This window comes from Rhinolophus sinicus, chromosome 5 (assembly GCF_057876585.1).
Source record: "Rhinolophus sinicus isolate RSI-liver-muscle chromosome 5, RSI-T2T, whole genome shotgun sequence".
In the NCBI taxonomy this organism is placed as follows: Eukaryota; Metazoa; Chordata; class Mammalia; order Chiroptera; family Rhinolophidae; genus Rhinolophus; species Rhinolophus sinicus.
Genome location: NC_142505.1, coordinates 58,113,513 through 58,127,327, shown reverse-complemented (window position 1 = coordinate 58,127,327; position 13,815 = coordinate 58,113,513). Strand labels below are relative to the sequence as shown.

General features: G+C 39.6%; 1 protein-coding gene across 2 annotated transcripts in view; it reads left to right on the top strand.

Moving 5' to 3' along the window:
- ADAMTS9 (ADAM metallopeptidase with thrombospondin type 1 motif 9) overlaps positions 1-13,815 on the top strand; it is a 161,698-nt gene that overhangs the window by 117,580 nt on the left and 30,303 nt on the right. Inside the window, exons 29-30 of one of the 2 annotated variants that reach the window (XM_074313242.2) lie at positions 937-1,104; positions 7,678-7,851. In XM_074313242.2, the coding sequence (XP_074169343.2) occupies positions 937-1,104; positions 7,678-7,851 (342 nt within the window). The remainder of the gene's footprint in view (positions 1-936; positions 1,105-7,677; positions 7,852-13,815) is intronic. The other variant, XM_074313243.2, reaches the window with a different exon arrangement.

The following is a 13,815-nucleotide window of genomic DNA, read 5'->3' as shown; positions in this document are numbered from 1 at the left end:
AGAATGTTATATTGGGAAATAGTGTGTCTTGAAAACCTGACCCAGCAAACTTATGATCCAAGTGGTAATGATTTCCGTAATTGTTAATGAGGCAATGGAAGTTGGATATCTCAGTGCACTCACTGGGGCCAGCCTCTTGCCTGTTCTACAAGAAGCTGTCATATCAAATTTTTGTCCTGACTCCATGGGCACTTTGATTCCTAAACCTTTGAGAAACCTAATCTGAAATCAAAGTCAAGTTTCTTAGATGTGGTCAGACAAGGTCACATTTAAAACAGTTCAGTGAACCTGCAGACCAAAGTTGAAAGGTAATGCCTCCCTCCCAAACTTGGCACAGACTTACCTGCTAGCTTACCTTTCAGTTTCTAAGATGCCTTTTTCACCTCCTTCTCAATGGACTGGGAAAATGAGAGTTTATCCTCTGAAAAAATGGTAGAAGAGTTTCCTTAAATTAAAATCATTTAATTAGGAAATTACACACAATTGTATTTCAGAAATGTACCTTTATCCAAATCAGTGAATCATGAGGGTTTTTGTTGTAGAAATATCTTGATCAGAGATTGCATGAAGTAAGATATGCCAAAGGAGCCCTTACTAATTCATAGAAGGACTTCTTTAAATCAGAATTGCATGGTAATGTCAGGTTCATGGACTTCATTTTTTGGCCTAAAGTATCAGGATTTACCCACTCTCTTCAGTGATCCAAAACACTATACAGGATTACATAGCTGTAATGCTATGGAATATTTTTACCCCAATGCTACCTTTCTTCCATGTCGAGCCTTGACATATTATCCAAAATGGCGCTGGAAAGTGGGGGAATGGTGACTCTTGTTAGTCATGATCTTAACATTTCACCACACAGGTTTTTATCAAACTTCATGTGATTTAAAAAAAAAAAAAAAAAAACAACCTTGCCATTGCTTTATATTTCAGTGTTCTGTCTCTTGTGGTCGAGGGCATAAACAACGAAATGTTTACTGCATGGCAAAAGATGGAAGCCATTTAGAAAGTGATTACTGTAAACACCTTGCTAAGCCCAATGGGCACAGAAAGTGCCGAGGAGGAAGATGCCCCAGATGGAAGGCTGGAGCCTGGAGTCAGGTGAGCAATGCTTCTCCCCTACCACTGCTTCGTTACCTTCGGGCACGTGGCTGACACCATCATGTTGGCTTGTGTTCCTGTGCTCAGTTTTCGTTTTTCAGAGGGGAGCTTGGGGACGGGGAGGGAAAAATCTTTATGTCAGGAGACTAGCTGTGGGACCTTGGGCCAGTGGCTTCAGCCCTTGGTGCTTTGGCTAATACCTACAGCAAGGTGGTTGTGAGGATTCATTCTAAGTGGTAATCGATGGAGATATCAGATGTGAGCGCAAAGTCGCCCCTCCACACTTTGCTGATGTCATTTATATTATCAATCACTACTTAGAAAACCACTAATTCAGATCGCAGTAAGGTCACCTGGCAGGAACTGAGTTTGAGTTTACCTTTGAGGTTCTTAAAGAAAAGACTGTCAATATAAAGTAGTAGAGACTATTTCTCTTGTATACAGAGAGTTAGGGGACAAAGGGAAAGTTCTCTGTCATTTTCTAGCTATGTGTCCTTGGGTGATTTGTTTAACCTTCCTGAGCCTACTTCATATAGTTCTTATGAGGATTCAATACAAAAATGAATGCCACGTAGGGGATTCAGGGATCTTGAATCTCATAGGCTCTCAAGAATAATAATTTTTTTGTGATGAGTGTGATGTGTATCCGATGGGGAAGGGGGGGGGTAAATACCTAAGAAACTAATTACGGTTAGACCCCACTAATTCTACACATTTGGTGATTTAGTCAGGAATTGGGTGTGAGAGTTTCCCTGTTGAATTCAAGAAGAAACTCTAGAAATTTCTATTTACCTGCATGACCTAAAGCCACTGGCATCTAGTCCTTGAAGTGAATCTCGTTACTCCATACTCTGCCTGGTTGAAGGTGCTTACTTAAAAGTAATAAGGCTCAATTTCTTTCCTCGTGTTCTTTGTTTAATGATTCTCCTTCTCCCCATTGATTTGATGCAATGAGGTCTGACTGAATTTGTGGTTCCCCTCTGCAATGAAGAGTCATGCAGATACTCCTCAGAATCAATAAAAAAACTAGATTCAAGTTTGGCAGCCTCAGGAATTGATTCTTCCAGAGCTTGGATCTTGATTTCTAAGGCCCTAAAGAAGCATTGGACAGCTGTGCTAACATGGGGAGGAGCTGAGAATCCTCCATTTCAACGTGACTAATGGAGAATTCCTCTAGAAACGTGCTTTTTTCTTAAATGCTCTGAGCTGGCATCACTGTCCCCCATACCTTTCAGCTATATTCTGCTTCCCAGATATGCAAATTATGGCCTGCACCATTCTCCAGCAGAGTGGGCAAATCCCTCTCAAAGCCTTCAGCATAATGATCATGCCTTTTTTTTAGTTTTTGTTTTAATTTAATACTCAAAGCATCTGTGTCTTGCCAGAGCTAGCTCCTTCTCTGGCTTCCTTAAAGGATGAGATTTCAAAGCTGTGTTTCATATTAGTCGTCTTTTAATGGTTTTCTAAGTGATTACTGTCATCTGCCACTTCCAGTCCTTTTGTTTTGGAGCCATTCAATTCATGTAAAAGCCTGAAGCTAATATTATTTAAGGTACCACACTAATTAACTTGTCCTGTTGTAGATTTTCATGCTCTGCTACTGTTCTTTATGTTCCTTAGCCTCTATTTGCCTATTTGCAGCTTGCCCTGAATATTAAGTTTAGAGAATGTAAATGATGGTCATTTTAAAGTCCAATTCATTCAGTAAAAAGACGATTAAGAGAATCTTTTGCTGTTTATTGGTAAACACAGAGTGAGTTTTACTCCAGTATCCTGTGATCCTGAGGGAAAGTCTAAAATTGCTCACAAAGCTGTGATGCTTAGGTTTGAACCCTGGGGATTTTTCTGAACATAAGGTAATAGGATTATCAGAAAGCCTCCCCAGAAAAGACCGCACCTGTTCAAAATGATTGCTCAGAAAAGTCTAGTCACCTTTGTAGAAAATGCAAGTAAACACAGTTATGTAATGACCTGTGGCCAGCTTCATAATGTCCTGATTTGATTTGTAGAAATGAATTATAAAAGCAGGCAAGACAAGGTGCTGCACAGGTAAAATCCAATTGGTGCAATTTAGAAGAGTGCCTGAAAATAATCAGGTCCAGTGCGTGATGGAGAAAGATGGTCTGCATGATTAAAGATTATCTGGGTACTAATGATCCAGTGGTAAACAGGAGTGTCCCTCAGGTAGCAATATTAAAGCAAGAGTAATGACTATCTATTTGCCACAAATTTAAAAGAGTTTATATCTGGTCCCTCTGTTTTCTGCTGGTAGCTATTTTCTAATCATCTCGTCTTCAAGGTAGGAAGAATAATTAATGCAATTTCTCATCATGTCAAACTGTCTGATGATAATAAGACATAGAGAATATTGTAATAGGTGACTGGGAGAGCCAAGCTAATTTGCAGAATCTCTCCCTCAAAACTGGTGTTTTGGAGTTTATAGTAGAATATTTTATTCCTACGTCTTTTGAAAATCTTTAATTTCTAAAGGAAGTATTTTCCAATAAAAGCATGTCTTTTATTGGAAAGCATCCTCACTATAGTTTAAAAGCTTTTTCTCCCCCAAAATTCATGTTCAATTTGTTTAGATGATTTTGATGAAGAGCTAAGGTTAGACACCCATGAAATTTTAAGATAAAAATCCACATCAAATTCTTGATTCAGCTTGATCAATGTGAAAGCTCTATATGCTCCAGATACAAAAGCATTCCAGAATGAGTTTTTTAAACTTACCTGTTCCTATAGAAAGTCTTTTTTTAATGAAAATCAGAAATGCGAAGAATAAACGGTCAGATTAGGACTTATCAGTCATGAATTCATTTAGTGGATGCATTCATCAATCCTCAGTCACATTTCTTTTTTATGCTGTACTATCTCTGTGGTCAGGATGGGCCTAACAATCAATTTCAAAATGCCATGATTCAATGAATACTCCTTGTTTTCTTTCTTACTGATACAAAACATAACACTGTGTCTGGCAATGAGTGGTGGCTTAGATTCGGGGAAATAATTCAGTGTCTTTCAAGCTCTTCAGTGCTAATGCCAGAATAGAAACTGGCAAATTGCAATATGAATCTTCCAGCCATTTGGGTTAGGATTTTTCTCATAATTACGATGAGAGCAGCCTGATGGTGGTGTCTGGTTCTGAAGTGTTCTGCAAGTGTTAAGGGAGAAACATGGCAAATGCATAGCTTGTGTCTTTTGAGAAATCAAGGAAACCGTATACGCAGGGTCAGTGATGAGAAAGAGAGGTGCTTTAGAGATGTGTGCTCTCCATTATTTTGTTTGTATTTGAACTGTAAGCATTGATGTTGAATTGTTTGAGTACAGGTTTCTCACCCACACTCTTGCTGACATCACACAGAAGACTGCACCATATTAGCACCATATTTTAAAAACTGGAAGGTACATTGTAATCCACAGTAACTACAGTACGTTGCCGTGGACAGAATTTACTTTGACTGTTGTTATATTTTGTTTTGGTTTTTTCTTGTTTTTGTTTGATTTAGAGTGATTATCTCTGTTCTTTGCTTAATTTATTTGTGGAGTATCTGCCTAAAAGGTTTACTAAGAAATACAAAAGATATTTTATGTAAAAGATATTTTATGTAGCATATAGCTCTCAACTGGGGTGATTTTGTACCTCTTGGGACATTTGGCACTGTCTGGAGATAGCTTTAGATGTCATAACGTGGTGGAGGAAACGAAATGTGACTGACATCTAGTGCATGGAGTCCAGAGATGCTGCTGAACTTCCTACAAAGCACAGGACAGCCACCAACAAAAAAAAAGAATTATTAGGTTGAGAAATCCTAGTTTAGAAACTAGCACATAATAAGTGCTTAGTAAAAGTCTGCTATTATTGTTGTTATTAATATTGTTATAGTTGCTTCATATAGTTATTTTTCAAGCTAGTCCCTCCTTTAAATAATGTCACCACAGTAATACTGGAAGAAAGTCTATAAAATTCTTTCCAGGTTTTCAAGTGTATATTATAATTCTCCAAAATCAGAACTTCCACAGAGATTCTTTTTATCCGTGGAAATAAGCGTCAAGTTCCCTCTTTCAGTTGGTGAACTCTGCATACTAGCATTGCACAGTACGGAGTAGAGAGATGAAACATAGCTCCCGGCTTAGTACTTCAGAACTAAAAACGTCTACTTTTAAACCTGCACAAATAGACTGGCATGCTGGAATGATGGCTGTGGGGGAAACACATTAATAGAGACTGCTCAACCTTTTTCCTCTGCAAACTAACGAAAAAATGTACTAAATAGAACAAGAAGAATTAAGCATGCACATGTGCACATATCACCACCATCACCACCTCCAGGATCATGCAGAGGTCTTTTTGATGCTGTTTTATTCATGAGGATTCTGTACAAATCTCTCTGAATTCACTAAGCAAGGCCTGGCTAGCTGTGTATGCAAATCATTGCCTCCCACGACACAGCACTGGAAGAAAGCAGAAACACCGAGAAGTCACACTCAGGCAGTGCAGTTCATTTTAAACAAAGATCCCCATGGATGCAGTCAGTATACAGGAAGGCAGAGCTTGTACCTTGCTGTGCATTTACATCATGTCAAAACTTTGTTGTATGTTTTCAAAGCTGGCTTTGACATTATAAAAACAGAAGCCACAAAAATATATTATGTAGTTGAATTTTCCTGTGTCTTTATTTGCCTTTTGAAATATTATTGAACATTGTAGGCAGTGATTCTTTTTTTTAATGTTGCATACTTCAGGCTCTTAATACCTTGCTTTCGTTGAACCATATGTAATTTTCTCAATAACAATAACATAAAAAAGAGGTTTCGTTTACTTAGAGCCTGAATTGTACGCACTCTAAATGTCTTCAGCCTTTTTTCCTTTTTCTTTAGGTTATGAAAGCTTCTGAGCTTTTGCATATGTATATCAGCCCTATGCCCAACTCAAATTTGTTTATTTAATCCTTCTTATTCTTTCTTTGTATTTCTATTTGGACACATTGTTCTGGAAATGTACTGTTTTATAATTAAGAGCCCAAATTCACACAGCCAAAGTGTTCTTTTGATGGTTGTTGTTTGTTGATGATGAGAATGTTTGAATGTTTGTCATTGGTGTGGTCACTCCCCTGTGTTACAGTTCCTTGTTTCCAGTGTAATCAATGGGAAATAGTATGTATGTTGCTCCCATAAGTGATATGTGGCCATTCTTTGTAGACAAGGCAATCTCTTGTGTTCAGGGCACCCCCTGTTCCACCCAGGACATAATGACTTTAAAAGTCTGATTTTTTGTGGGTCACAAATGCATTCAATCCAATTAATACAATTAAAACCAAACAAGAATATGTTGCTCCAAAATATTTCCTTCTCTTCAGCTAGCTTTGATATGAACATCTGAGCTCCTCCCTGGTAGAGACTCATCTGAAACGATATAATTTTCCTTCTACGTAGTATCATCTAGTTTCTTAAAATCTGAAATGGCAATAAAATTAATAATCATCAGGATCCATTGGGTGTACTTTTTGATAGTATATTTCTATTAACTCAGAGTTAGATGAGTCTTACCGCAGGTTAATTGGACAAGAATTCTTTTCTAACTTAAGAGTGCATAATTCTATTCTTTATGAAGACTTCTTCTTAGGAATATGGATTTAGTGTATGTTAAACTTGTTTTCTCAAAGCCAGACAAATTAATGGAAGCTGAGCTATCACAAAACCTTGGTAAAATTTTTAAATAGCTAAGTGTAATAATATGCTGTTCTTTCCAATCAAACATTGCCATTAGTTTCTGACTGTCAAAACCTTAATAAAGACGATAATTCTTGGCTTGAGATTGTAAAATCCAGCAATGAAGCAACCATTAAAAAATTAATTTAGAAGAAAGTTAATTGCAGATTTAATATGGTGTTTTGCAACTTGGTCAACAAACTGTTTCAGCCTGATGAACAGTATTTTTCATGAGCTGAAACATTATGCCTGAGGAAATGGTTTTTCCTTTGTCAGCTTTTCTTCTTATGTATTCAACTTAGGTTGTACACAGACAAAAATACTTTAGAGAATTCCATAGTTTAAAAAAAAAAATTTATCTGTTGCCAGGAATAGGAGCAAGAAAAGGAAGAGACTGGAGAAAATAATTCTACTTATAAGGCCCTAAAAGCTTCATGATTTACAATCCTTGGGTTATAGTTTTAACCTGCCAAGAAATTCTTCTTGTACAGTACTATATCTCCAATTTCAAGAAGCTCACATCCTCCAGGACAGAAACTATTTGGGATTTTCATTTCACATGGCAATACGATTTCTAGGTTGTACTAAATGTTTCTTTATGATCATTCCCAGCCTCTTCAATTGTTCAAGAGTTTTGCTAACTTTTGAGATTCCTGAAACTTGAATACCTTCCTTACCAACATTGATAGGCAGTGAGTTCACAGGTTAAGACATTGCCCTCGGTCCCTTTCATTGGGATTTAGAAAACTTTGTGAAAGGCATTGTATTAGGGGTGCACTCCCCATGTCTGTGACCCTCCCCCCACACCCTTCAACACACAGTGTTCCCCAAAGCTCCCACTTACACACTCTGTCTTCTTAGTGCTCTGCGTCCTGCGGCCCAGGCGTGCAGCGGAGAAACGTGGGCTGTCAGATGGGACCACACAAAATAGCCAGAGAGACCGAGTGCAACCCTTACACCAGACCGGAGTCGGAGCGAGCCTGCCAAACACTGCCGTGTGTTCTCTACGCCTGGAGGGCAGAGGAATGGCAAGAAGTAAGTAGAGCCATGAAGTGGGCACCTGCCAGGCACGTTGCTCAACCCCCTTGCTATCATCACATCCGTTCCCCTGTGAAGCCTTGAAGCATGGTGACAGGGCTGGCTCTTTCCCAAAAGGTCTGCTGTCAGAAGGCAAGCAGTTCACTCCAGCCAGGGTGGGAGAGCTCCTCCTTTTTATGCAATTCCTATGTCGGTGTCCTTGAATGTACCAAGTCTGACTGCCTCCAGAGAAACTTTAACAGGCCTTGGGCCAAATACATACAGATAGCTTTCACAGAAGGAGGGGGAGATGGACAAAATATTTCAAATATGTGTATCCAGACTTGGTCATTCTGTATTAGTGCAGACAGCCGCAAGACAGACTCAAGGTTGGACTCCTCTGTGTTTTTCCTCCTTCATGACTTTGGCGGGCAGGTAGAGGACAGGCCCTAGTTTGAAACCCTGATTAATTAGTGAAGGATTTCCACCATTAAAACAATGATGGGATCTGAAGAACTGCTCAGTTGATGCAGAAATAGACGACTTATTTTTCTCCCACTTAATGTTTGGTTAAAGAAAATGCTAATGTTTAATGTTAATGTTTAGTTAAAGAAAACACTAAACGTCCCTGGGGAAAAGTCTGGCTAGAAAGGTAAGACATTAGTACAAGGTAACCTCTGTTTCCAGAACAGAAGCTTAGATTGTAAAAAGGGGGAAAGAGTTTTAGGAAGCGAAACCATGTTCACTGACATTGGAATGAAATAGAACATTCATGCTGTTATTTGCAATAACCAAGACATGGAAACAACCCTTCAATGGGTGACTGGATAAAGAAGATGTGGTACAGATACATACAATGGAGTACTACTCAGCCATAAAAAGATGAAATACTGCCATTTGTGACAACGTGGATGGATCTTGGGAGAATTATGCTAAGTGAAATAAGTCATGTGGAAAAGTACCAGAACCATATGATTTCACTCATGTGGAATATAAAACACTAACAGGTGTGAGGTGATTTGTCATTGTGGTTTTGATTTACATTTTCCTGATGATTAGTGATGCTGAGCACATTTTCATATATCTTTTGGCCGTTTGTATGTCTTCTTTTGAGAAATGTCTGTTCAGGTCCTTTGGCCATTTTTAGTTTGATGTTGTCACACTAGTTTATTTCTGCTTTTGTTGCCTTTGCTTTTGGTGTCAATCCAAAAATCATCTCCAAGACTGATAATATCAAGGAACTTTCCCTCTATGTTTTCTCCTAGGAATTTTATGATTTCAGGTCTTTTGTTCAAGTCTTTAATCCACTTTGAATTGGTTTTTGTGTATGGCACAAGGTAGGGGTCCAGTTTCATTCTTTTCCATGTGGTTGTCTAGTTTTTCTAACACCATTATTGAAGAGACTATCCTTTCTCCTGTGTATATTGTTGGCTCCTGTGTCATAAATTAACTGATCATATATGTGTGTGAGTTTATTTCTGGGCTTTCTATTCTAGTCCATTGATCTGTGTGTCTCTTTTTTTTTAGCCAATACCATATTGTTTTCAGTGCTATAGCTTTGTAATATAAGTTTGAAATCAAGAAGTGTGATGCCTCCAGCTTTGTTCTTCTTTCTCATGATCTCTTTGGAAATTCAGGGGTCTTTTGTGGGCCAATTTCCATACAAATTTTAGGATTTTCTTTTTCTGTGAAAAATGCCTTAGGAATCTTGACAGTATTGCATTGAATCTGTATATTGCTTTGTGTAGTGTGGACATTTTAACAATATTAGTTCTTCCAGTCCATGAGCACAGAATATCTTTGCATTTATTGTATTTTCTTTAGTTTCTTTTGTCAGTGTCATATAGTTTTCAGTGTACTGATCTTTCACCTCCTTGGATAAATTGATTCCTAGGTGTTTTGTTTTTTTTGATACAATTTTCAATGGGATTGTTTTCTTATCACTGCATTCCTAACGTGTGTGGGGATTGAGCCTTCCCGCCTGTCCTTCCACCTCAGCTCACTCTCCTAACGGATCAGTTCCACTGTTTGCAGTCATCTCTTTTCTTTAGGACTCTCTCCTCTGTCTATTTAGGGTGGGTTTTTTTTCACTTGGTTTCCTTTTAGATAGTTTTACTTCCATCAGATAGTGACAGAGAAGAATGGCTAAAGCAATTAAATTTCAAATTAATTACACTTGTGCCACACAAGTCACTGAAAACCACAGAGGCTGTAGAATTCTACAGACCTGTTTCATATCCCAGCACTGCTACTTATTAGCTGTGTGACTTAGAACAAGTTTTCTTAATTTCTCTGAGCCTTGGGGTTTGCCATCTGTAGAATGGGGATAGTAATAACTATGCAGAGTTGTTCTGAGAAAATTTGAGATAATAGAGTGGTTTGGGATTGACGATATTAGATTTAGAAGGAAGTAGAGACTCTCTCAGCTCTCTTTTCCTGTGTTATGTCTTGATTCTCTTTGTAATTCTTGTTCCAGACCTACCACTGCTGGCTTCCTCCCTCTTCCTCTTTATCACATACCAAACTCAACCCTGTGTAACTGCTCCAAGGAGTTGAAAGTAAGATAGTGTTGAGAAATGAATCTAAGCTGACTATTCATGTATTAGCCAACTTTTGAAAAATGCTGGAGCCAATCTGGAAAACGCAAATTCCATTCCTTCTGAATCCAAATAATAGAAACCTTGCCAAATATGTACTGAGGAAATCCTCTTATCTGATCATACAAAATATGACTAGAAATTGACATCTTTGCATGTGATATGCAGATGGATATTTTTAAATTCTTCTTCAAACATTGCTATCAAGCTTCATTTAAGAACAGAAGACCTAAGGAAATAGCCTGACCTGTGACTATATTTAGAAGTTTACCAGAGGTTAACCATTCTCACAAAGGGGAAAGACTCTAAACAATGAAAAAGCAGATTCGGATAGTTACCCGCCTGTGTGCATGCTTTTTCATCTGCCCAGACCTGGAAAGTTTGAGGAAGGTGGATCTGGGTGGTGAGGGAGAGTGGAACACTTGGAACACAAGGTCCTCACTTGACACCGAATTTGCAAAGTGAGTCTCAGGGTAACTGGAGGAGAGAGAAGCCCCATCAAGAGCCTTTGTTCCTCATATGTGAAGTCAGCTGGTGGCCCTCTCAGAATGTCCCCACAGCAAGGCTTAGAGTGAATGTTGATAACTGCTAGGCAACCACCCTAGTAGTTCAAATCAAAAATAGAGTGGCCACTCATCCTGTTTGCTTGGGGCAGTACTCGTTTATGTCTAGGACAGTGCTGGTGAAATTATTCATGGCTGCTACTTTCATGATCAGAAGGATCCTTGTCAAACAGTAAATTGGATGGTGACTCGATAGTACAGCACCCTTCAGGCTCCCCTCAAACACCACCCTCACGTGCTCTCACACCCATCACTCTGCTACCATCTCACCTGATACTTACTTGGCGCAGGCATGTGTCTGGACTTTCCTCCCTTCATCTAGTGACACCTTGACCTGACTGATGTTGGTGAGCATGCCAAGGCACAGCCTCAGAGCCCACTGACTGGGGTGTCCAGATTCCCTGACCCCGTCCCATTACAGGAAGTTCTCTTCCCTAACAGCCCTGAGCAACCACCTCAGAGCTCCTGTTTGCTTCTTGAGTGTGCACGTTCCCCTTTTGCTTCCCCCTCGTGGACTATTGAACTCACCTGTTTGTTGGCCAGATGCATTTCATGCAGGGTACATAGCAAATGGCACCCTCCTCTTTTTGAGAAATAGTCCAAACACCCACTTTGAGAAGCACAAGTTCTGCAGAGCCACCGTGAATATGTCTCTGTGAGTCCCCAAATGTTGTAGGGGACTTTGGAGTGAGTGAGTGAGTGCCGGGATCGTGTCTCGTGAGACCGAAGAATGGAAACACGGACCCAGGAGAGGCAAAGAGTTTTAAAAAGAGGATAGTTTTATTGAAAGCAAAGGGTCAGAGCTCCTGAATGGGGTTGTCCACTGACTGAAGCAAAAGCTCTTACTTTTATGCCTTCCCTTGCCTGTTTGGGGAAGGGGAGCTGGCGCCTTTTAATGAAATCCGTCTACCAGGTTTGTTCTATTTGCCCATCCTGAAGGAATCAGCAAAATAACCCACTCTTATCTATCAGATCTGCTCCGTTTGTCAGGCCAAAAGGAATTTTATGATTAACCTCAAGGCACTGTTGCATTTTGTGCTGGAGCGAAGGAGTAATTTCAAAATCTGAAGTCTCAGAATATGTCTGTCTTTTGTTTATTCCATGAGGACCTCCCTGTCTACTTAGCAATATGCTAACTAACCTGTCTCAACAGTAGCGTGATCCTCAGGGATGTTTTATACAGCTACACAGCTGGTACACTGCACAATTCGGGGTGTACTATTCCCATAGGCCGCAATGTCGGGGCAACCCCTAGAATTATATAGAGCAGTGGCCCTAATACTGATGATGATTTTTTTTTTAAATCATACATATTATTGTTTATTAAGCTATGGACTAAGCACTGTGTTGAGTATTTTTATGTGGAGGAGCTCATTTAATGTTTTCCATAACTCTCTAATGTAGTCATTAAATTTTTATCCTCACTTAAAGATGAGGAATCTCGAGGCTTACGTAGGTTAGTTCATCCACGTTCATGCATTTACTAAGTAATAAGACTGGGATCTGAAGCCCAGCAGCGCGACCTCTGGAACATATGCTCTGAATCTTTATATTCCACTGCTTTCCCTGCACCTAAGATGAACAATTTTATTTCTCTCTTAAAAGCTTGTCTAGCCTCTTACAGCAGAGTTGACATCAAGGTAGAATTCCCGTTACTGGGTGACTACCCCAACCCCCTTCTAAAACTGAAATTCTTGGTCTAGTTGGTTGCTGATCAGACCTTAAGCTTTGTGGCTGGGGGAGTCTTGGTGGCTGCAGGGAGTCAGGGGACCTCTTTTGTTTATCGCATGTCCTGTTGGCTGTGTGGGGTGAAGGGGCATCGGCATGCCTTCATGATACCAGAGGGTAGAGCCTGGACTTCTAGATGGAGGAGAAGAGGAAAGTGCTCTATCCAGACATCCATGTCTCATTTTGTGTATGCCATAGAAGTACCATACTATAAACGAGACAAATTGGTGTGTGGCTCAGGGAAATGGACTTCAAATCTCTGGGCTTCAGTTGGCTCATTTGCAAAATGGGAATTTTATATATGGCGGACTTTGCTGAAGGGGCATACTGAGGGTGTAGTGAGATTTAAGTGAGGGATCAGCCCAGTGCCGAGCACATTTTAGACCTTCCATAGATGTGGCTTCTCTTTAGTAGAGTGACATCCTGACGACATCACCAGCACTACAGCGTAACCTGCACACCACAATGTTGGGCTTTTAGTAACACCTGCCAACTTCCGGCTCGGTATTTGGCTTCTCAGTGACTACTTTAGAATTATAATGCTCATGAGGCTGTTTGAGTTTTAAAAAAAAACAGAGTTTTTAATTTTTTTGAAAATTGTGATCCTAAAGGATTTACTTATTAATAGTATTATAATCTGACATAGAATTTTCTTATAGCTGCAGAGGTCTTTCAATCAAATTTGAATTGTGAATATATGAGTTATGCATCTCTTAGCAAAAGGGAATAAATCTCCCAGGTCTTGCAAGTATCCTTTGTTTTTTAACCTTTACCTGGAATACTCTCTTTCCTCCCTAGTAACTCTATCACAAGGAGGTTTCCCAGCTCCTTCCTTTACTGCAGTCACTCTTGTTCATCCTTTAGGCTTCTATCAACCAAGATGTCACTTCCTCTCAGAAGCCCTTCACACTAATGACTGAGTCAGATGGCCACTCTTTCAGCTCTGACAGTAACCTGAAAATAGTCTGCTTTTGCAGTTAGCACTCTGAATTGTTGTTGCCTGTTTTCCTTATCTGTGTTATCAGCTGATTATCAGTTTGGGGCCAGACAGCTTATTCACCAGTTTCCCCTCTATTCCCCCCCATCCCCAGCAT